General features: G+C 41.0%; 1 protein-coding gene across 1 annotated transcript in view; it reads left to right on the top strand.

Annotated features, from left to right (window-relative positions):
- Positions 1 to 4,323: 4,323 nt before the first annotated feature.
- LOC137304820 (protein ERGIC-53-like) overlaps positions 4,324 to 24,219 on the top strand; it is a 57,507-nt gene continuing 37,611 nt past the window's right edge. The window contains exons 1-6 of the mRNA XM_067973554.1: positions 4,324 to 4,558; positions 7,964 to 8,118; positions 11,015 to 11,122; positions 13,415 to 13,476; positions 14,425 to 14,524; positions 21,072 to 21,195. Coding sequence (XP_067829655.1) covers positions 4,390 to 4,558; positions 7,964 to 8,118; positions 11,015 to 11,122; positions 13,415 to 13,476; positions 14,425 to 14,524; positions 21,072 to 21,195 — 718 coding nt within the window. The 5' untranslated portion in view covers positions 4,324 to 4,389. The remainder of the gene's footprint in view (positions 4,559 to 7,963; positions 8,119 to 11,014; positions 11,123 to 13,414; positions 13,477 to 14,424; positions 14,525 to 21,071; positions 21,196 to 24,219) is intronic.

The raw sequence follows: 24,219 nt of genomic DNA, 5'->3' as shown, positions 1-24,219 counted from the left end.
AAAAGTGCTGCCTTGCAAGTGTTAGCCACATCCCAGGAACAAATACTGAAGAAAAGTCATCCAAAAAATGGTGTCTGTAGAGCTATCGGTGGACCTTGATTCTTTGAAATGAAGAAGGGAACAGGTGACCACGGGACTGAATAGATTTCAGGGGAAAATTTATTGTATGTAAATAGACATTTTACTGGAATAATCTCCTCATTGAATAACGGCAGAAGGTTTTTTCTAAAATGACTTTGAAGCTGCTGGCAAGCTGCACTGCAACATATGTTGTACAGATTAGATCAACTGTTGTTTTGTTGCTAATAGGCTTTACAGCGTGATTGAATGCTGTGCAGGTCGTCTTCTTTGAACCAGAAACACACAGTGCAAAATATCCTGTTGTTTATGCAGTAGGGTTGTTAAAAGTTGATAATTTTTAATAACAGTACTCTGATCTCTTAGTTGCAGAGTAATGGAGTGCACATTGTGGTAATGAAATGAAACTATGTCACACACACCTTATTTGGACATCACCACTATCAGCCCCTCAGTGGCCCGCTATTTATTTTGGGTGAGTACCATCAGAATAGAAGCCAATGGGGGCTGGGATGCTTCCACCAGATAAAATGACTGTGAAAGCTGACCGATTGCCATAAAAACCCAAATGATTAACTAATGTCCTTCAGGGAAGAGAACCTGCTACCCTTACCTGGTCTGGCCTCCATGTGACTGCAGTCCCACTCACTGGAGTATTTAATTATTCAGAAACCAGCTAAAGAAAATGGATTGAAAACAGTTTCTTAGCTAGAAAAATTTACAGAATGAACTTGTACGGCTGCTATGTGGTTGACCCTTTAACAACCTCTGAAGAGGCCTAGCAACCCAGTAAATTACAGGGTATCACCCACATCCTGAGAACACACTTTTTTCAAAAAGGGACAGAAATAATTTAAATAAAAGGTTCAAACTACTTTTATGTACCTCTAACTTATAGAATAGCCTTGGTGCCTGCTCGAGGTGTGGAAAAATGCAACAAAAAAATTGGGTTTGTAGAGAGGGGTGAGAAATAAAACCATTTCACAAATTAGCAATTTAATTTGAAATAAGCACTACTTCAGTTCCATGTAATATGTAGAAAACTTTTTAAATTAATTTATACAGTAGAATTTGTGTAGATATACATAATTTCTAGTATCCAGAGATACTAACGTGCTGAAATTAATGTGGAAACTCCAAATTTTTCAGTGAAATATGGCTGAATATTTTCCCCCAATTTTTTTGGGAACTCAAACAAAGCTTTGAGAAAGTTCAAAAAGCCAGATTTCATTGAAAAATTGAGTCTATATTAAATACAAGTCTCCATATCTGGTATTGCAGCAGATGAGTTGTTAAGCTTTGCTTGCTTGTGGTGCAGATACGCTATTGCAGGAGTAAAAAATGGATGGCTGTATTGCTAGTGGAGGAGGTTGGTTGTTCTTGGAAATAAGGAGATCTTCTGCTTTGCCCACGGCAAGTCAGGACAAGAGCAAATTTCCTTTTATGCATTAATAATGCTGGGGGTATAGGTATGGGGATCTGGAGCTTATGAATTTTCATCTCATGGTAGACGTTTCCAGCTGCAGGCGTGACTGTGTGTCACAGAATGGTAATGTCCAAATAAGGTGTGTGTGACATTACAAATTTGTTGTAGCTAATTAGTTTGCAACATTCACAAGACCCAATTTCCTGGGAATTTGCTCCATGCTATGTGGATGTTTTATCACACTGGTTTAGTAATTGTCCAGCTTATGCTGGATATTTGCTTATGTGCTTTAGCTTGTTTCAGACTAGATTTCAAATGGGTTTAATCACAAGTCTTAAGTAACCTGAGAATTGATTTGAATTGCTTAAGTACTTGCTAAAATGAATGTAATACCCAAGAGCGTATCGTGGTAGCAACTGTTACTAATTATCAGAATAGAATGGAGTCATCCAACCTTGTGCTCCATGCAGCAATACTGCCAGTTTAATTTCTGAACTCAACAAGAAAATGGCCCAGATGAAAGTTGTACTCAATAAAAATAATTGGCATCTTCAGGAAAATCTGGTACAAAGATTGGAGTTGAATACCCATCCAGGCATAGCATGGCAGTTTATCTATTTTTTTATGTATTAAAAATGATGAGTGGGCTCGAACGTCTCATGGTAATGTCCCTTTAAATGGTACTGTGAGTATAACATTGTGACTCAACAATTTAAGTGGACTTCCCCCATCTGCTGTGTGGCAGGTTCCTGTAGTCTCCCTTTACCAGCCAGACACTTAAAACTGGCTTATATTTTGAGAATCTTTAAATGACCTTCCTATTTATAACCTCTAATACAGTTCTCTGGCCTTATTTTATATAAAACTGGAAATTAAAACACAGGTTGTCTCTATGGGCAATTTGTCAGGACAAAAGCGGGCAGCTGAAGTGGCAAAAGTTACTGACAGCAGTATGAGCATTAAATGGGCCCAGCGGCAGTCGCTGGAAAGTTTGAATTCATTCATAGTTGACATGTATTTTCTAAGTTCTGATGCTGTTCCTTAACTCGATTTTATATGAAAGAGGGGGAAAACATCCCCACAGGCACATTATCCGGACAAAAACAGAAGGGAGAAGAATTGTTCTCGGTAGTATTAGGTGATTTTGCAATTGGTTGGTAAAAAGCATGCTCTCAGTGTTGCAACTGTAAATGGTTCAGTTTGCAATCGCCACTTCCAAAAGGAAATCCTGACCACTGGTGTGATCTTGCCACCCCTTGAAGAGCTTTGAAACCTAACACACCTTAGAGCACCAGTAGTAGCAACAGACAACGAGCCTGGCAACTATGAGGGGTAGGATTACAGAATGAAACACACAGCTATAGCTGCAGACCAGCGGTCTATAAAAGGAGCATTCTGGCCATGGCGATCTCATTCCTCCTTCCCCACCTTCGTCCAGTTAGCCCCTTTACTGTCTAACCCTGCTTATTGACTACACTTCAAAAGTACTTCATTGGATAAATAATTGAAGGGGAACAAATTTACAGGACTATGGTGAAAGGGCATGGGAATGGGACTAATTGGATAGCTCTTTCAAAGAGCTGGCATAGGCATGATGGGCTGAATGGCTTCATCATTCCATGATTTTCTGTGAAGCACTTGGGGATGTTCTGAGGTTGTGAAAGGCGCTATATAAATGCAAGTTGTTTTCCCTTTAATCTGAATAGCGTTCTTGACCTTGAGACTCCCTTTGTGCAGTGGAAGATGGACGAGTTAAATCCTTGTGTTAGTAACACTGTTAGGTGCCCAGAACACTGACATCGATGGGCAACACTGTAACGGTTATCCCTCCTTGCTCAGCCTGCTGCAACTAGAAGAAAAAGCCTATCCTCCCACTAATGTTGAGCAAGGCCAGAGCAGCTTAATTTGCACTGTAGGATTACACACTTTGGAAAGGCGCAGGAAGATGAATGCGTGTGAACTTTTGTGGGTAAAACAAATTTTGAGCACTCAGCATCAGTGAAATATACAACAGATGGGTTTGCCTGCTTTTTTTCCCCTCAGGCTGCCAGATCGGCACTTTTCCAGTTGTTCCTGTTTGCATTTCACCTGCCTTACCCCCAACTGCACGTGCACTCTTGTCTCTTAAATGTTTTTCATGTGCTGCTTTCTATCGTTTCACTTTAATATCACTGTTTAACCACCTGATTTCTTCTTAAGCACTTTACAGGTTATTCTATTGCTTGTGCGTGTCTCTCTTCCCCCCCCCCTCCCCGTTTTATTTCTTTCTAAATTACTGTTCATCAGAATTAGAAAAAAAATACTGATAAGTTGACAGCGGAGGTGTAACCCTTTCTCTCTACAGATGCCGACTGGGCTGCTGAGTGTTGATAGCATTTTCTGTTTTTGTTCCATGATGGTGCATTTTATTTGAATGAATGCAAATTAGAGCGTGGGGGGAACATCAAGGTTGTAAAAAGGCCATATGGCCCAGATAAGCTTATTACCTAGTACCCTTAATTAGTCCACCTTAGCACCAAAGTGGTTTTGTAAATGTACCCAATGTTGTGCTTCTTGCTACTTGCCTGTCAGTTTATTCCAAATACTTAACCAGATCCAATTGTTTGGAAGAGGTAAGAATTATATATATATATATATATATAGAAATGAGCCTTTAGGTTTTATATTTGAACCTTTTGACAAATTAGAGGAGGCACAGTCTTTGCACAGCAGGCTGCAGCCTATTAATAGCAAATTGATGCAGAGACCCCGATGAACCCAACTAGTGTGTTCTTGACCCAAGAGGAGGCGGCAGCAGCCAATGGGTTGCTGCCTGGTGGCTTTCTGTGCTGGAGGTCGGGTCGGGTCGGGCGGCGGAGTGCCGCCGGCTCAGTGCGCGGCGAGCGATGGCAGGGTGCGCGCCGCTGCTCCTCCTCATCTCCCTCCTCCTCTCCGCTTCCACCAGCAGCCAGAAAGTGGAGCGGCCGCGGCGCCGGTTCGAGTACAAGTACAGCTTCAAAGGACCGCACCTGGTGCTGCAGGATAACACAATCCCCTTCTGGACCCACTATGACAGTAAGTTTTACTCTTTTTTTTCCCCAAGAGAAGGGCAAACTCCAAACTGGGCAACAAAAACTTTTAATGCATATTTCCCCCCCCTCCCCACCCTTTTGCAACAAGTAATTAATTGAAACTGTGGTGTCAGTTTGTTGCTAAGCAGCTGGTTACGCTACAGTTCGGCTTCATTCGGCGTGTGCATTGTTTTGCGTGCTGTTTAAACAACTTCCCTGCCTTCTTACAACCTCAATCTGTTCAAAGGTGTTGGGAAAGTAGCGCAAAACAGTGTTTGTGGCGGGGGGGAGGGAGGAGTATTCTCAAGTGTCTGCTACTAGTTGCTACGAGTTTGTTTTTTCCTGCGGTGACTCGTTTGGCCCGTCCTGTTGTGAAACTCCCAGTCCCTTCTCAGCTGTCAGAGGTCGCCTGCCGACTAAAGGACATCTTCCCCCCCCCCCCACTTTCCACGTGCATGCTATCCAAAAGACTCAGACCCACGCTGTACGTTGCTGCTGTGCAATAGTTTTCATTTAACTTTTTTTTTTACTGTGGAGGAGCTAACTTTGCAAAGTCGCTGTCAAGCTACCAAAAGTAATGCTATCTCTGCAGAATAATGTTTTTTGTTTTTACCAGTTTGTATCGCAGCAGATATAATGTGTTAGTAAATCAACAAATGTGGAAGAATACAGAAGTCTGATTAGTATCCAGGAACCCAAGTTTGAAAACCTATGTTCTGGATATTAAGATGTAGTTTTTTTTCTAATTAACTCATTTCCTGGTAATCAACTAACTTCCGTTTTTAAGAGCAAGTTTTTCCCCTTAGGGAATTTCCAAGGGAAGCTATCTGCCAGTCTTGAGTCCTGAACTACTTCTTAAGAAAGCGTCCTACCTAGTGTATAATTTCTCTTCAGAAATAAATTGGCTGCCACATTTTAATTGTTCATAAAAATTTCCTGATGTCTTTCGGATGAGTCGTTAAACCGTGGCCCCGTCTGCCCCCTCAGGTGGACGCAGAAGACCCCAAGGCACTATTTCGAAGAAGAGCAGGGGAGTTCTCCCCTGTGTCCTGGCCAATCTTTATCCCTCAACTGACATCACTAAAAACAGATTATCTGGTCATTATTGCATTGCTGTTGTGGGATCTTGCTGTGTGCAAATTGGCTGCTGTGTTTCCTACATTACAACAGCGACTATACTTCAAAAAGTACTTAATTGACTGTAAAGTGTAAACAATTTTACAACACCAAGTTATAGTCCAGCAATTTTATTTTAAATTCACAAGCTTTCGGAGATTTTCTCCTTCCTCAGGCAAATGTTTCAAGAGCTCCTTGAAGCCTACGCATTTATACATATAGAACAATACATGGTGTTTACAGACTGCCCCTGCAACTGCCCGTTGCAGTTGCAGTTGCAGGGGCAGTCTGTAAACACCATGTATTGTTCTATATGTATAAATGCGTAGGCTTCAAGGAGCTCTTGAAACATTTGCCTGAGGAAGGAGAAAATCTCCGAAAGCTTGTGAATTTAAAATAAAATTGCTGGACTATAACTTGGTGTTGTAAAATTGTTTACAATTGTCAACCCCAGTCCATCACCGGCATCTCCACATCATGACTGTAAAGTGCTTTGGGACATCCCGAGGTCATGAAAGATGCTATATAAATACAAGTCATTTTATTTACTACTGTATCTACATCTATGGGCATAATTGTCCTCTGTAGGCGAAAGAGTAGAATATAATCTTTAAAACTGTTTTAAAACTAATGGAAAATAATTTTCCAATATAAAATATAAATCATGCAAGGATGCCAATGTTATATGAGGAAGAAACATCAAGTAATTTCCTGGCCTTTAGTACTTGCATCCTCATTACTCACAGTTCCAAGACCAGTTGGCACACGTCGACTCTGGTTTTCTTTCTCTGGCATCTGACTTATTTGTAAGTTTGCATCGTACAAGAGGCTGTTCGGGTTGCAGCATTCCAAATATCCACAGTCCACATTTCAACAACCTAAGACAAATTGTAGTTTCTATAGTGGAGAGATTCCACGATAGATGGATTTTTTTTCTTAGAAGTATTGCATCGCTTGGCACTGATTAATTTTATCTTCACGAAACTTACCTTAATTTGTTAATTTATTTCGAATAACTTATGTTCCCAGTGCCTATATGTAAAGGTGGTGACTGTTATGTATGCTGAGCTTTGGTCTAATTAGATACCTTAAACTTGGAGCTCCTGGATCCAATTGCAACTCCAAAAATGGAGAATAGTATCTCAAGCTAACAACGGACTTACCTTACATAGAATTTACAGCTCAAAAACAGGCCATTTGCCCCAACTGGTCCCTGCCGGCATTTATGCTCCACACGAGCCTCCTCCCACCCCTTTTCACCTCGCCCTATCAGCATATTCTTCTATTCCTTTCTCCCTCGTGCTTATCTCGCTTCCCCATCTATGCTATTCACCTCAACTACTCCTTGTGGTGGCAAGTTCAACATTCTAACCACTTTCTGGGTAAAGAAGTTTCTCCTGAATTCCGTATTGGGTTCATTAGTTGACTATCTTCTATTTCTGACTCTTAGTTTTGGACTCTTCCACAAGTAGAAACATTTTCTCTGTCTACCTGATTTTTTAAAAAAAATCATGTTTGTATTTCTGTTTAAAAATGGTTCCATAGAAGGAGGAAAAAATGGAAGATTTTTATTCTACGTAACTGTCATTATGTTGTAATGAAACCTTGTGCACTGGGTATTGTAGTCTGATTACAATCCTGAGCCTGGAGCTTGTGTTGAGCTCATGGCTCGCAAGGCCCTCAAGCCAAATAAAGCGGACAGGTCTGTCTGATCCAATAAGCATTGCTATGCCAACATTTAACTGCCATCTTAGTTCAAGATACCCATACAGTATAAAGAACCTTGTCAGGGATTGAACGCTTCTTAGAACTTGGTCAAAGAGGTAGGTTTTAATATCTCCTTATGTGGCTCGGTGTCAAATTTTGTTTGATAACACTCCTCTGAAGCACCTTGGGATGTTTTACGACATTAAAGGCACTATGTAAATACAAGTTGTTGCTTCTATATTTTTATAATATGGAGACCAGAACTGCTCAGTACTCCAAGTGTGGTCTAACTAAGGTTCGATACAAGTTTAACATAATTTCTCTGCTTTTCAATTCTATCCTTCCAGAAATGAACCCCCGTGCTTTCTTTACTTTTTTTTTCTAATGGCCTTATTGACCTGCGTCACTATTTTGTGATTTGTGTATCTGTACCCCGAGATCCCTTCGTTGAGATTTTCTTCATCGGGGTATATTCTAGTCAAGTAGACTTTCAACCAGTTATACAGATGCACACAACTATCCTCTCTTTGTATCAGGATTTTTTTTAATGAGTAACTTTAACAGTTCTTGTTTCATTATTTCTCAGATGCCCTTCCTAATTCTGAACAAGTCCGAGTTGTTCCTTCACTGCGCAGCCAAAGAGGATCTGTTTGGGCTAAGAACAGCGCAGCTTTTGCAAACTGGGAAATAGAGGTTGCATTTCGGATAAGTGGCAGAAACAAAATTGGTGCAGATGGACTGGTGCGTTTTTCCTTTTCAGCAAACTTGAGCTTTATAATAAGTTTCCTGCCTTCCAAGAATCCATTAGAAGTCTGCAACTTGTGGTCATCTAGTGGAATGGAAGCTGATGACTACATTAAAAATTTACTCCGAAAACATTTCAATTTGATATATTCTACTCTCCATATGAGGATTTTAGTAATTGTTATTACAAAGTGTCCACTGTATTACAGAATACAGCACTCAAAATGTGCAAAGCACTTGACTGGAGGACCATATTGTACTAAAGGAAAAAAACACAATTACTTACTTTGCACTGTTTGCTAATGTCAAAAACATCAACATGTGTAAAAGTGAGGAAACCTGTTTTATGTGCACACTAACTTTTTCACCGAGAAAACATGCGTGCCACTATATTAAATGTTGCATATTTACATAGAAAATAAACTCGATATCTAAAGCTGAACAGAATTCAAGATGGTGATTGAACCTTGAAGTCTAGGGAAATCCTAAATCATGGTAATCAATTAGTATATGAGGAGCTTGTTGTGGAGAATCTGTTTCTTCATATATATATCATCCAGTGTATCTTTATACCCAATGTTTATCCATGATTTAAGTACATAGGAACAGGAGTAGGCCATTCAGCCCCTCGTGCCTGCTCCGCCATTTGATAAGATCATGGCTGATCTGTGTTCTAACTCCATATACCTGCCTTTGGCCCATATCCCTTAATACCTTTGGTTGCCAAAAAGCTATCTATCTCAGATTTAAATTTAGCAATTGAGCTAGTATCAATTGCCGTTTGCGGAAGAGAGTTCCAAACTTCTACCACCCTTTGTACAAATGTTTTCTAATCTCGCTTCTGAAAGGTCTGGCTCTAATTTTTAGACTGTGCCCCCTACTCCTAAAATCCCCAACCAGCGGAAATAGTTTCTCTCTATCCACCCTATCTGTTCCCCTTAAAATCATAAACTTCGATCAGATCACCCCTTAACCTTCTAAACTCTAGAGACTACAACCCCAATTTGTGTAATCTCTCCTCGTAACTTAACCCTTGATGTCCGGGTATCATTCTAGTAAACCTACGCCGCACTCCCTCCAAGGCCAGTATGTCCTTCCGAAGGTGCGGTGCCCAGAACTGCTCACAGCACTCCAGGTGCGGTCTAACCAGGGTTTTGTATGGCTGCAGCATAACTTCTGCCCCCTTGTACTCTGGTCCTCCAGATATAAAGGCCAGCATTCCATTAGCCGCCTTGATTATTTTCTGCACCTGTTCATGGCACTTCAATGATCTATGTACCTGTACCCCTAAGTCCCTTTGGACATCCACTGTTTTTAACTTTTTACCATTTAGAAAGTACCCTGTTCTATCCTTTTTTGATCCAAAGTGGATGACCTCACATTTGTCTACATTGAATTCCATTTGCCACAGTTTTGCCCATTCACCTAATCTGTCAATATCGCTTTGTAATTTTATGTTTTCATCTACACTGCTTACAACGCCACCAATCTTTGTTGTGGAGATGCCGGTGATGGACTGGGGTTGACAAATGTAAGGAATCTTACAACACCAGGTTATAGTCCAACTGTTATATTTGAAAATCACAAGCTTTCGGAGGCTTTCTCCTTCATCAGGTGAGTGTCACTGCTTGTCACTCACCTGACGAAGGAGAAAGCCTCCGAAAGCTTGTGATTTTCAAATAAAACAGTTGGACTATAACCTGGTGTTGTAAGATTCCTTACACCAATCTTTGTGTCATCGGCAAACTTAGATATGAGACTTTCTATGCCTTCATCTAAGTCGTTAATGTATATTGTGAATAATTGAGGCCCCAAGACAGTCCCTGCGGGAGTCCACTAGTCACATCCTGCCAATGTGAGTCAACGTGTGTGAATTCTTTGGCCTATTACTTCGGATTTTAGTTCAACTATTTAAGTTGGTCAGAATTCTTATCAATAATAATTGAATTTATATGATGTCTGGTTACTTCTCAGACTGCTTCACAATTTTTTTTAATGCAGTGACTGTTATGTAGGTAAATGTACTTCAATTCATGGTCAATCCAGCAAGGTTTGTGATCTTTCTCAACATTTCGCGAGAGACATCGAACATCCCAATCCATCAGCTCAAGGATTAACTCAACTCCAGATGCTTAGCAACGTATGGAAGCCAGTTTTCCCAGTATGTCCTCAGCGCCCCCTTGTTTTAACAAAAACAAAGTTGATCATTGTTTTCGATTAAATTGTGTTTTTCAAAGCATTCTTGATGGTGACACTAATCAACTTTTCTAATTAATAAATGAATATAACTCCAAAATATAGACATTGAAATGTAGCCTTAATACCTACAAATACTTAATAAGTTACCACCTTATTTAATATAACCCACTCTTCAGTGCCTTGTGAGAGATGAACTCTACTTACATTTAAGTACAAATTGCTATTAAAGTGTAGTAGACACTACATTCTTGAGTGAGTGTCATCTATTTTCTTTTTGTTTCCACACTACCCCTGAATTACATGTCCCACCCACTAGCTGAGAGATTGGAGGGCAACGTATTTTCACGCATCTGACTCTACCGCCCCACAGCCAGCTGGTAGAAGAAGGTGACACTTCGTTTTTCCTCCTTGGGTTAATTCCCCATTCTTCTTGCACCACCCCCCACCTTGAAATTGTTTAGATACCTCATGTCCCCAGGGCAGCGCAGTTCAGGTTGGTAAATCGCTGTGTGGAAAATCACAAGCCCAACCGCTCCATGGTGCAGTGCAGTCGAGGTCTGGTGCGGACTGTCAATCCGCTGGACTTTTTCATCAAATGTTGGCGTTAGTAGAAATATATGACTGTGTGTTTATCGATAGAGTCCGTGAATCCACCAAAGTGGATAGATGCTCATAACCTCTCCTTTCATGTCAGGCCATATGGTACACCAGAGAGAAAGGGCCAACAGGACCAGTTTATGGAGCAGTAGATTACTGGGATGGCATTGGGATCTTCTTCGACACCTTTGACAATGATGACGGCGTGAGTATCAAAAGCAGGAAAAGTCAATTTTGTTGAACTAGTTTCTTTAAAGTACGTGCATGAATTTTGAAGACATTATATGTTGCTATGTTTTATATCGGATCTTGCAATAGGGCCCTGGGTCATTTTGGCCTACCTCCCCTACGTTTGCAGCCATGTATATTTCTGAGCCTCCATTCAGGATGCCCTTAGTTGTCCAGCCAGAGCTGGAGTTCAGCGTTGCTCCCTCCATATAAGATCTATAATTTCAATATAGCCATCAGCCCTATCGTTACTTTTCCTTCTCTTACTCCACGAGCCTGTTTTCTTTGGTAACGGTCTAGCTAGCTGGTGCCATATTTTAAATTGGGACCTCGCTGTGCAAGAATGTACAGATCTGAGTGCTATATCTCCTGAAGTGTGTTGGAGCATTCTTGGGAGTGGCCCTGGGAAAAATTAGCAACTAATCCTGACTTAAATGGAAGTTTTCAGCAGGAAGCAAAAGCGGAATGTTTGTGGGTTGTGGCGTTTGATAGTATGAAGCCTTTTCAAGTAATTGAACTGTGTTTGCAAGACTGTGATATCCTTACAGTGGCAAGCAAAACGTAAAGCTGATTTGTGTGGGGGCAGAAATCTGGGTTGCAATTGAATAAATTTGTTTGAAGGGTAATTTTAGAACAACTGAATACAATTTATTCAGCACAGTGTGGCACATGTAACGGCCTTTGTTCCTGCCTCCAGTGTTAGTGGTTGATGGACAGTGGAACGGAAATTGAGGATGAAATTTGCAGACATAGAAAGGCATGCATTAAGAGCAAATAATTATAGGAGATTTTAATTATCCAAAAATAGATTTGAGACATGTAAAATGGTTTAAAGAAAAAGGCTAGATATTTTTGTGTGTTCAAGACTGTTTTTTCACAGTATATTGCTACTCCCACAAGGAAGTAAGCAAGACTTGACCGAGTTCCGCGTAATTGAAGAGAGCAAGTAGGCGACCGAGAAGTAGGAGAATGTTTGGGGAAACAGTGACTACAATACATTTACGTTCACGGTAAGAATGGAAAATGAAAGGTCAAGGACACTTGACTGGGGTAAAGAAAATGAGTGAGGAGAAAGGCATCTTGCCCGTATTAAATGAAAGGAAAATTGGCAAACAGAACAGCAGGTTAACAATGGGAACTATTTAAACAGGGATTGAACAAATGAAGTATATTTCAGTAAGGAAAATAGGGAGTGCATCGAGGAGTGAGGTTCCATGAATAAATAGTCATGCTCAATTTCCAAACACAGGAAAAGAAGCATTTAATATTTGTTGGACAGATAAAGAAAAACAGGACTAATATAAAGAATGTAGGAAAGCTTCACCTAGAAAAAAGGAGTAAGAGTAGGCCATTCGGCCCTTTGGGCCTGCTCCACCATTCAAAATGATCATGACTGATCATCTAACTCAGTACCCTGTTCCCGCTTTTTCCCCATATCCTTTGATCCCTTTAGCATTAAGAAATATATCTGTCTTCTTGAATACATCTAATGATTTGGCCTCCACTGTCTTCTGTGGTAGAGAATTCCACAGGTTCACCACCCTCTGAGTGAAGAAATTTTTCCTCATCTCGGTTCTAAATGGCATACCCCGTATCCTGAGACTGTGACCCCTGGTTCTGGACTCCCCAGCCATCGGGAACATCCTCCCTGTCTGTCTAGTCCTGTTAGAATTGTATATGTTTCAATGAGATCACCTCTCATTCCATGGCAAGGACATCCTTCCTCAGATAAGGAGACCAAAACTGCATACATTACTCCAGATGTGGTCTCACCAAGGCCCCATACAACTGCAGTAAGACATCCCTGCTCCTGTACTTTAGTGTACGTACCAAATATTCATTAAAACCAATAGTCCTTTTTAAATTGAATTTAGCCACAATAGACTTTATCAGCTTGGATAATGAGTGATGTTGCTTGATGTGATCAAAGGTATCTCAGCATTTTGTGATATAAGGCAGTGAAGGATTTTGCAATCTTATTACTGAGAGAGCATTGCTCCTCTGGTAATATAATTGCATCATATTACTACCCCTGCATCTGAAGATGAATCATGACGAGAAGTGTCATTTCCCAGCTGCTGGCAGCCCAGTCCAAAGGGCTATTCGTCATGTGTCTCAACTATTTGGGGGACAAAAATCCGACTGATCAATTCTCCAGTTTTGTGAATTCACAACCTTTAGAATCCTGCTGGGCATTTTAGTGCACGTTTAGCTTGGATCCATAAAATGAAAGTTCACCAACTTCTGTTTGTTTTAAACTGGTTCTTAGAGAAACAACCCAGTCGTCCTTGTGATGGGAAATGATGGGCAACTCGCGTATGATCACTTAAAGTAAGTTTTCATTTTATTTGTGATATAAAACAGAAATTGGGGCTTGTTTTTTTTGAAAAAAAAATACTTGTACATATGGATGAATCATGATTTGTTTCTTGAAATTTGTAATGAATCGAAGACTACAAGTTTTATTTCTAAATTTTCCTCAAATTAGATTTAGAAAATAGAGGTAGGGGAATAAAGTGACTTTTTCTTTTCAAAGCCTACATATGGACAAGCGCTTCTGTCCATCATTCCCTTCCTCCCTAACTTTTCACTTTGAAGTAGAGCAGCTTTGGATTATGGCTCATGTTATAACAACAGGAAGATTGGGTGGGGCATGGTTGTGGTGCTATATTCCGTAACACTGATAGCTTTCAAGGTCTTGATGCCAAGTCTTATCTTTTGTTTTGATTTGTTCGCGGGATGTGGGCGTCACAGGGAGGGTCGCGTTTATTGTCCATCCTTAGTTGCGTGAAGGAGGTGGAGGTGGGCAGTCGTCTTGAATGACTGAAGGCTTGCTCGGTCACTTCTGAGGGCATTAAGGGTTGACCACGTGGTGTGGGACTCCGCGGAGCCACTTGTAGGCCAGACTGGGCAGGAATGCCACATTTTCCCTTTCCTTCAGGACCTTTTATGAGCCAATTTTTCAACGGTCCTGCGGCTTTTATGGTTATTTTTTTGGTGCTGGCCCACCATTACCAGAATTCACTTCACAACCTGCCACGGTGAGATTTCAACACCCGACCTCCTGGATTGCTAGTTATGTAGCAATCTAATTTTTTTTTTACATAAGAGTTAGATACATTATTTTTTATATTCCAAAATGGTGAATTAACTAATTATTTCGCATTAATGAAGTAATTTTGAAATGAAATCTATCATGTTTTAACTAGTCTACTTCCAATGTGTTTAATAAAACTGTAACTGTGTTTGGGTACGTTTGTATTTTAATCCAAATTACAGTGATGGTGCAACTCAGGCTTTGGGTTCATGTCTCCGAGATTACCGCAACAGCATTCATGCTATCCGAGCAAGGATAAGATATTACCAGAAGACATTGCAGGTAAGCTGTTTAGTCATTTTAATAAACATAGGAACAGGAGAAGGCGTTTCAGCCCCTTGAGAGCCTGTTCCATCATTCAGTGAGATCATGGCTGATCTGTATCTTAACTCCATTTACCCACCTTGGTTCCATACCCCTTAATACCCTTGGCTAGCAAAAATCCTGCATTCTCAGATTTAAAGTTATTAATTGAGTTAACATCTTTTTGTGGGAGAGAGTTCCACATTTCTACCACCCTTTGCATGAAAAAGTGTTTCCAAACTTCTCTCCTGAATGGCCGAGCTCTGATTTTAAAGTTATGCCCCCTTGTCCGAGACTCCCCCACCAGCAGAAAAAGTTTCTCTCTATCTACCCTATCAAGGGGTGTCTGCAGTGATAGAGGATGCATTTTTTGTGATCTTCCTAAATTCTGGAACGGTTCCAGTGGATTGGAAGGTAGCAAATGTAACCGCACTATTCAAGACAAGAGGGAGAGAGAAAACAGGGAATTACAGGCCAGTTAGCCTGACATTAGTCGTCGGGAAAATGCTGAAATCCATTATTGAGGAGGTGGTCGGAGGGCATTTAGAAAATCACAATATGATTAAGCAGAGTCAACATGGTTTTATGAAAGGGAAAATCGTGTTTGACAAACCTATTAGTTTTTTGAGGATGTAGTTAGCAGGGTAAATAAAGGGGAACCAGTGGATGTCATACATTTGGATTTTCAAAAGGCATTCAGTGAGGTGTTACACAAGGCAAGAGCTCATGGGGTTGGGGGTAATATATTAGCATGGTTAGAGGGATTGGTTAAAGGTCAGAAAACAGAGTAGGAATAAACGGGTCATTTTCAGGTTGGCAGACTGTAACTAATGGGGTGCTTGGGCTTCAGCTATTTATAATTTATATTAATGACCGAGATGAAGGGACCAAATGTAATGTTTCTAAGTTTGCTGACGATCCAAAGGTAGGTGGGAAAGTAAGCTGTGAGTTGGACACAGAGTCTGCAAAGGGATACAGACAGTGAGTGAGCAAGGTGGCAGCAGATGGAATATGAAGTGGGGAAATGTGAGGTTATTCACTTTGGTAGGAAGAATATAAAAACAGAATATTTTTTAAATGGTGAGAAACTATTAAATGTCAGTGTTCAGAGAGACTTGGGTGTCCTCATACAAGAAACACAAAAGTTAACATGCAGGTACAGCAAGCAATTAGGAAGGCAAATGGCATGTTGGCCTTCATTGTAAGAGGATTGGAGTACAACAGTAAGGAAGTCTTGCTGCAGTTGTACAGGGCTTTGGTGAGATCTCAAACAGTTGTTGAAGAACAAGTGAAAGGGAAAAGCGTAGAGCAGCGTAAAGAAAGTGTACTTTAGGCATGACAGATAAAATAAAAACTAGAAGGCGTAAGGCGATTAACCCAGCATCAAAGCTGAAGGTCAGGCTAGGGTGTGTGGCCCAACTAAGAGTTCTATATACAAATGCACGGAGTATAAGGAATAAATTAAATGAACTACAGGTTCAAATTCAAATTAGAGGGTATGACATGATAGCTATTACTGAGACTTGGCTGCAGGAGGGTCAGGATTGGGAACTAATTATACCGGGTTATAAGGTCTACAGGAGATGGGGAAAATGGAAGAGGGGGAGGAGTAGCCTTAATGATTAGAGATGAAATCACTTCAATGATAAAGGGGGATATAACGAGAGGTAAGCAGCCAACAGAGACCTTATGGGTTGAATTGAGAAATAGGAAAGGATCTAAGACTATAGTGGGAGTTGTATATCGGAGCCCTGGCAGCAGCTCTGAAGTGCTAGATTGTATAAATGCAGAGATTAGACAAGTGTGTAAGAAAGGCGTAGTGGTCTTAATGGGGGACTTTAACCTTCACATAGATTGGGGAAAGCAGACTAGCAACTGTCAGAAAGGTAGTGAATTTCTTGAGTGTGTCCGGGATAGTTTTCTACAGCAGTATGTCCTGGAGGCAACAAGGGGGTAAGCCATACGAGATTTAGTAATGAGTAATGAACCAGATTTAGTTAACGGCTTAACTGTGCGTGAACATCTATCCAATAGTGATCACAACATGATCGAGTTCAATGTAATGTTTGAAAGGGAAAAAAGTGAATCAGCTGCTAAGATTCTAGACTTGGGCAAGGCCGACTTCAATGGGATGAGACAGACTGTCCACAGTAAACTGGGCAAATCTGTTAATGGGTAAAACGACTGATGATCAGTGGGAAATGTTTAAAGAAACATTTAACGTGATACAGAATCGGTTTATACCCCTGAGGGGCAAGAACTCTACTTGCCAAAAAAACAGCCAAGGACAACGAAAGAGGTAAGGGACAGTATAAGACATAAGGAAAGGGCATACAAAAAGGCAAAAAATGGCACAGATCCTGGCGAATGGGAAAGATACAAAGATCAACAAAGGGTCACAAAACAGGGCGACAAAAAGAGAGTATGAAAAGAAACTTGCAAGGGATATCAAAACCAATACGAAGAACTTTTATAGTTATTAGGAAAAAAAGGGTGGTCAGGAGCAGTGTTGGACCCTTAAAAAACTGAAAGTGGGGATATTGACAATGGGGAAATGGTGGACATGTTGAACAATTACTTTGCGTCAGTATTTACAGTAGAAAAAGAGGATAGCACGCCAGAAATCCCAAGAAAACTTGAATAGGGGACAGGGACTCGATAAAATTAACATGGGTTAAGCAACAGTAATGAAGAAAATAATAACACTAAAGAGTGACAAATCCCCAGGACCAGATGGTTTCCATCCCAGGGTTTTAAAGGAAGTAGGTGAGCACATTGCGGATGCCCTAACTATAATCTTTCAAAGTTCTCTAGATTCAGGAACTGTCCCTCTAGATTGGAAAATTGCACATGTCACTCCGCTTTTTAAGAAAGGAGAGAGGGAAACCAGGAAATTATAGACCAGTTAGCCTAACTTCTGTTGTGGGGAAAATGCTGGAGTCTATAATTAAGGATAGGGTGACTGAACACCTCGAGAATTTTCAGTTAATCAGAGAGAGCCAGCATGGATTTATGAAAGGTAGGTTGTGCCTGACAAACCTGATTGAATTTTTTGAAGAAGTGACTAAAGTAGTGGACAGGGGACTGTCAATGGATGTTATTTATATGGACTTCCAGAAGGCATTTGATAAGGTCCCACATAAGAGACTGTTAGCTAAGATAGAAGCCCATAGAATCGAGGGAAAAGTACGGACTTGGTCAGGAAGTTGGCTGAGCGAAAGGCGACAGAGAAGGGATAATGGGAAGGTACTCACATTGGCAGGATGTGACTAGTGGAGTCCCGCAGGGATCTGTCTTGGGGCCTCAATTATTCACACTTTATTAACGACTTAGATGAAGGCATAAAAAGTCTCATATCTAAGTTTGCCGATGACACAAAGATTGGTGGCATTGTAAGCAGTGTCGATGAAAACATAAAATTACAAAGCGATATTGATAGATTCGGTGAATGGGCAAAACTGTGGCAAATGGAATTCAATGTAGACAAATGTGAGGTCATCCACTTTGGATCAAAAAAGGATAGAACAGGGTACTTTCTAAATGGTAAAAAGTTAAAAACAGTGGATGTCCAAAGGGACTTAGGGGTTCAGGTACATAGATCATTGAAGTGTCATGAACAGGTGCAGAAAATAATCAAGAAGGCAAATGAAATGTTGGCCTTTATATCTAGAGTACAAGGGGGCAGAAGTTATGCTGCAGCCATACAAAACCCTGGTTAGACCGCACCTGGAGTACTGTGAGCAGTTCTGGGCACCGCACCTTCGGAAGGACATATTGGCCTTGGAGGGAGTGCAGCGTAGGTTTACTAGAATGATACCCGGACTTCAAGGGTTAAGTTACGAGGAGAGATTACACAAATTGGGGTTGTAGTCTCTAGAGTTTCGAAGGTTAAGGGGTGATCTGATCGAAGTTTATAAGATATTAAGGGGAACGGATAGGGTGGATAGAGAGAAACTATTTCCGCTGGTTGGGGATTTTAGGAGTAGGGGGCACAGTCTAAAAATTAGAGCCAGACCTTTCAGAGATTAGAAAACATTTCTACACACAAAGGGTGGTAGAAGTTTGGAACTCTCTTCTGCAAACGGCAATTGATACTAGCTCAATTGCTAAATTTAAATCTGAGATAGATAGCTTTTTGGCAACCAAAGGTATTAAGGGATATGGGCCAAAGGCAGGTATATGGAGTTAGATCACAGATCAGCCATGAATGGCCTACTGCTGTTCCTATGTTCCTATGTACTGTGTACAGTTTTGGTCTCCTTAGCTAAGGAATGATATACTTGCTTAGAAGGTGGTGCAACAGAGTTTCACTAGATTAATTCCTGGGATGAGAGGGTTGCCCTATGAGGAGAGATTGAGTAGAATGGGCCTATTATCTCTGGAGTTTTGAAGAATGAGAGGTGATCTCATTGAAAAATGTAAGATTCTGAGAGGGCTTGACAGGGTAGATGCTGAGATGCTGTTTCCCCTGGCTGGAGAATGTACAACTAGGTGGCATAGTCTCAGGATAAGGGGTCGACCATTTAGGACTGGAATGAGGAGAAATTTCTTCACTAGTTTGTGAATCTTTGGAATTCTCTACCCTAAAGGGCTGTGGATGCTCAGTCGTTGAGTATATTCAAGGCTGAGATCAATAGATTTTTGGACTCCAAGCGATATAGGGATCAGGAGGGGAAGTTGAGGTCGCAGATCAGCCATGATCTTACTGAATGGCGGAGCAGGCTCGAGGAGCCATATGACTTACTCCTGCTCCTATTTCTTATGTTCTTAATTCCCTTCAAAATCCTAAAAACCTCAATCAAATCACCCCTTAAATCTTCTATATTTCAGGGAATACAAGCCTAGTTTATGTAATCTCTCCTCATAACCCAACCCTTGGAGCCCTGGTAACATTCTGCTGAATCTGCGCTGCACGCCTTCCAAGGCCAATATATCCTTTCTCAGGTGCGGTGTCCAGAACTGTGAACTGTACACTGTACTGCAGATGTGGTCTAACCAGGGCTTTGTAAAGCTGTATCATTGACTTGTTCAAGGTGTGAATGTGTGTACTAACGTTACAGATTGATATGCCAGTACAGTTATGCTTTGGCAATGTGCTAAATGTCCAGTTCCTCCCCTTCCTCTTCCCCCCCCCCCCCCCCCCCCTGCCCCTTTCCTTCCTCTTGACTGGTGATTCATGCTGAGGTGCAATGCTCAAGTACAGCTAGCCCAGCTAGTATTTTCTCATGTGTGAACCTAGACAGTGAGTCTAGATTTAGCCATTTGAGAGGGAGGAAAGAGCAGGTGGTGGCTGATTGTCCAATTTCATGTTGTAGATTCGCATTTATTACCTTGACACTTTTTACACTCACCTCTTTTGTTCCAATTTTGGGAGAGGGGCTCTTGTATGCTTCTCTTCTGTACTTGAATAACCATCTATGTGGCATCTATGTAGGTCCATTGAAGACTTCTTTCGGGGCCAGTTACAACCACTGATGGGTTAGGGAAATTGATATTGAGTGTCTTGGCCTTCAAGCAGTTTTTTTTATACTTGATTTCTAAACAGAGATGTTGACACAAAAACAAAGCAAATCCATCTGAGATGCTCATTTCCCATTGCCATGGCCTGAGTTGTGTAGCCAGTATTGGTCATGATTGTCATAGAAACGATGGACTTTGCCTAGAGATACAGCTGACTGGAGCCACTTTTTATATAGAATTTACAGCACAGAAATAGGCCGTTCAACCCAACTGGTCCATACCGGTGTCTATGCTCCACACGAGCCTCCTCCCACAACTCTTCATCGAACCTTACCAGCATTTCCTTCTATTCTTTTCTCCCTTATTTGTTTATCCAGCTTCTCCTCAAATACATTTAAACTATTTGCCTCAACTACTCCTTGTGGTAGCAAGTTCCACATTATTACCACACTTTGGGTAAAGAAGTTTCTCCTGAATTCCTTAACGAATTTAGTAGTGATTGTTTCCACTTGTTGGGACCATAAATATAACATTCTTCTCTACGTCCACCCTATCAAACACTCACATAATCTTACAGGCCTCTATCAGGTCATCCCTCAGCATTCTCTTTTCTAGAGGAAAGAACCCCAGCCTGTTCAGTCTTTTCTAATAGGTATAACCTCTCAGTTCTGGTATCATCCTTGTAAATCTTATTTGCACCTTCTCCAGTGCTTCTATAATCGTTTTTTAGAATATGGAGACTGGAACTGTGCACAGTGCTCCAAGTGTGGTCCAACCGAGGTTCCATACAAGTTCAACATCTCTGCTTTTCAATTCTGTGCCTCCAGAAACAAACCGTGCTTTTTTTAAATGGATTTATTACCGTGCATTGCTACTTTGTGATTTGTGTATCTGCACCCTTAGATCCCTTTGCTCCTGTCATTTATTTTCCGAGGAGTATGTGACCTCCTTATTCTTCCTACCTTTTTAAATCGCGTTTACTCTGTCTATCTAAAGTCATATAAAATCTAACATACATTTGTCACAGCATGCACTGACTGTTATCCCCCCTCCCCCTCCCTCTAAGGTATATCTAAACATGAGGGTGACAGATTTCGATGAGAACTATGAGTTTTGTACTGAAGTCAAAAACATGAACCTACCTTCAAGTGGATACTTTGGAGTTTCATCAGCTACTGGAGGAGTTGCTGGTGAGTGACGAAAGCATCTGCAGTACTGTGGAGTATATTAATTATGATATTTGTATAGATTTTCCTGTATTCCTCGATTAATTCAGGAAAATAATAATGTACAGAGCTCTATTTAGTGTTTGTTTTGGTTGTCTCACTCCAAATAGCCTACGTTGCATCTTTTTAATCTGCATTGCCAAAATAGTTACAACAATGGAATTTGTGGACTTTGGAGAAAAGTTTTCAACCACATATCAAAAGATTCACAAGACGATGCAGAGTCTCTTGGGACGTGTTGCGGGTCCGGTACTACTTGTAGAGGCAAATGTACCTCCTTTCCCAGCAAGAAAATTACATCTGTTCACAAGGAGCTCTATGATGACTTGATGACTTTAGGAAAAAATAACTGCTTTTATATATAAAAAATTTATATATAAAAAATTTGCATCAATAAATTTGGGAATGTAATTTAACACATAGAAAGAACGTGCATTTCTATAGTGCCTTTCACAACCTTAGTGAAATATTTTTGAAGTGTAGTCATTGTTGTGATGTAGGGAAACACGGCTGACAACGTACGCACAGCAAGATCCCATAAACAGCAGCGAGATAAATAACCAAATAATCTGTTTCATTGTTAGTTGAGGGATAAATATTGGCCAGGACACCAGGGAGAACTCTCCTGTTCCTTGAATAGTGCCAAGGGATATTTTGCATCCACCCGAGGGGGCAGACGGCACCTCCGACAGTGCAGCACTCCCTCAGTAGTGCTCTGGGAGTGTCAGCCTGGACAGTGTGCTCAGGTCACGGGAGTGGGGCCTGAACCCTCAACCTTCTGACTCCGAGGCGAAAGTGCTGCCCACTGAGCCACGGCTGACACCACAGAAGGTAAGGAAAGAGGAGGAGTGGCAATATTGGTGGAGGGAAACATGCTGTAGAGAGGACTGATGTCTGCAAAGAAGAGAGGTCCCGACAGTCAGTATGATTAGAGATCGAAGATAAAATGTTATTACATTAATGGGGTTGTACCTAATTGTGGGAGGGAAATGAAAGAGGAAATCTGTAGAGAGATGAATAGGAATAACAAAATTTGTCTAGGAGATTTTAATCACCCTCATCAATTGGGATAGGAAGGCAGTAAACGGAGAAAAGAAATACATGCAGAAGATCTTCCTCAAGCAGGATGTTCATTTGCCTACAAGGCGGGAGGCGTTGATACATCTAGTTACGAATAATGAAATACATCAGGCAGATGAGTTAAATGAGAGCAGGTATCTTAGGAGCAGTGACCATGATATGACGAGGTTTAAGATCCAAAAGGAAAAGTTAGGATGGAAACAAAGGCACCAGATTGGAAGAGGGCAGCTTTCAGTAAAGATGAGTGAGCTAGTTGAGAGCTGGAAAGAGAAGTTGGCACACAGGACAGTTGATCAATAATGGGATATTTTTTAAAAGGAAATTGCAGAGTTGCGGAATAAATATATATACTGTCAAAAAGGAGTTTCAGGATGATGTGGGTTAAATAAAGAGGTTAGAAACAAACTAAAATTGAAGAGGGGATATGGGGCATGTCGAATCATAGAACAGCACAGAATGAGGCCATTCGGCCCATCGTGCCTGTGCCGGCTCTCTAAGAGCTATCCAATTAGTCACACTCCTGATCTTTCCCCATAGCCCTACTAATTTTTCTCTTTAAAGTATTTATCCAATTCCGTTTTGAGAGTTACTATTGAATCTGCTTCCACCGCCCTTTCAGGCAGCACATTCCGGATTGTAACAATTCGCTGCGTGAAATAATTTGTCCTTGTCTCCACCTTTGCTTTCTTGCCAATTATCTTAAATCTGTGTCCTCTGGTTACCTACCCTCCTGCCAGTGGAAACAGTTATTCCCCATCTACAGTCTACATCCTCATCCCGGGATTGAAGTCCCTCCACTCTGCCCCTGTGATCATTTACACTTCAATGTTCCAGCAGCCCCTTCCAAGGTGGCACCTTAATGTTCCTTAACATTCTGTCTTGTAAACTACCTCCACGTGTTCCTCAAAACCTACCTCTTAGACCACGCCTTCAGTCACCTTAAACAAAAACAGGAGAACAGGAGACAATAAGGGCAGAGGTTGAGGGGGACAAGGAAAGCCAAGAAGGGAATATGAGGAGTGAATCTCAGAAAAAAAAATTGAAGAACAATGAAAGATTTGAGGAATATGTCAATAAAAAGAGAAGTGTTAAATGTGAGGTGGGACCGCTAAGAGGAGAGGATTATAAGTTAATAGAAGATAATGGAAATTGGTATAATATCTCATCTCACTTTTAACCAGATTTTGCTTCAGTGTTTTTTTTTTAAAAAAGAGGATATTAGGGAGGAGGCAAATCCTGAATTGGTTAAAAGAGAGAGGAAATATTATAAATAAAAGTATTAGAGAAGTTAATTAAAGTAAAGGAAGTCAAAGTGCCAGGACCTGATGGGATACAATCAAGGATCCTGAGTAAAATGGGGGAAAGGATGGGGGGGGGGATAGCAGAGGCCCTGGAAATGACATTTTAGGGTTTTATTGAGAGCAGCTGTGTGCCAAAGGACTGGGGAATGATCAAGATTCTACCCATTTTCTAAAAGGAGCACAGAGTTAACCTGGGGGATTCGAGGTCAGATGGTTTAACATCTGGGAGAGGGAAAATTTTGTAATCTTCAATTGAAGATGAAATTAATAAATATCTAGACGAAGAGAAAATAATTAGCTGCAGCCAACATGGATTTCAGAAAGGGAGCTTGAGTTTGAGGAACCTGATTGAGTTCTGCGAGGAGGTGACGGATATGGTGGTTGGGGGAGACCCAGTGCACGTGGTTAATCTCGAGAACTATCTCGACATGTAGGCGAAAGGGAAATTCAGGGCCAATGTCAGGAAGATCTGCGGCTCGGGTGAAAGCTGCAGCTTCATTCAAGGGTTGGGCCATGTGATGTGAGAGGAGAAGTTAAGTTTTTTTTTCTTTCTTACAAATGGCCTCCCTCATCTGTGTTTATCTCGTGATCTTATAAATGCAGCACA

Source organism: Heptranchias perlo, chromosome 38 (genome assembly GCF_035084215.1).
Source record: "Heptranchias perlo isolate sHepPer1 chromosome 38, sHepPer1.hap1, whole genome shotgun sequence".
NCBI lineage: Eukaryota > Metazoa > Chordata > Chondrichthyes > Hexanchiformes > Hexanchidae > Heptranchias > Heptranchias perlo.
The sequence above is the reverse complement of the archived record's forward strand: the minus strand, read 5'-3'. Positions and strand labels throughout refer to the sequence as shown.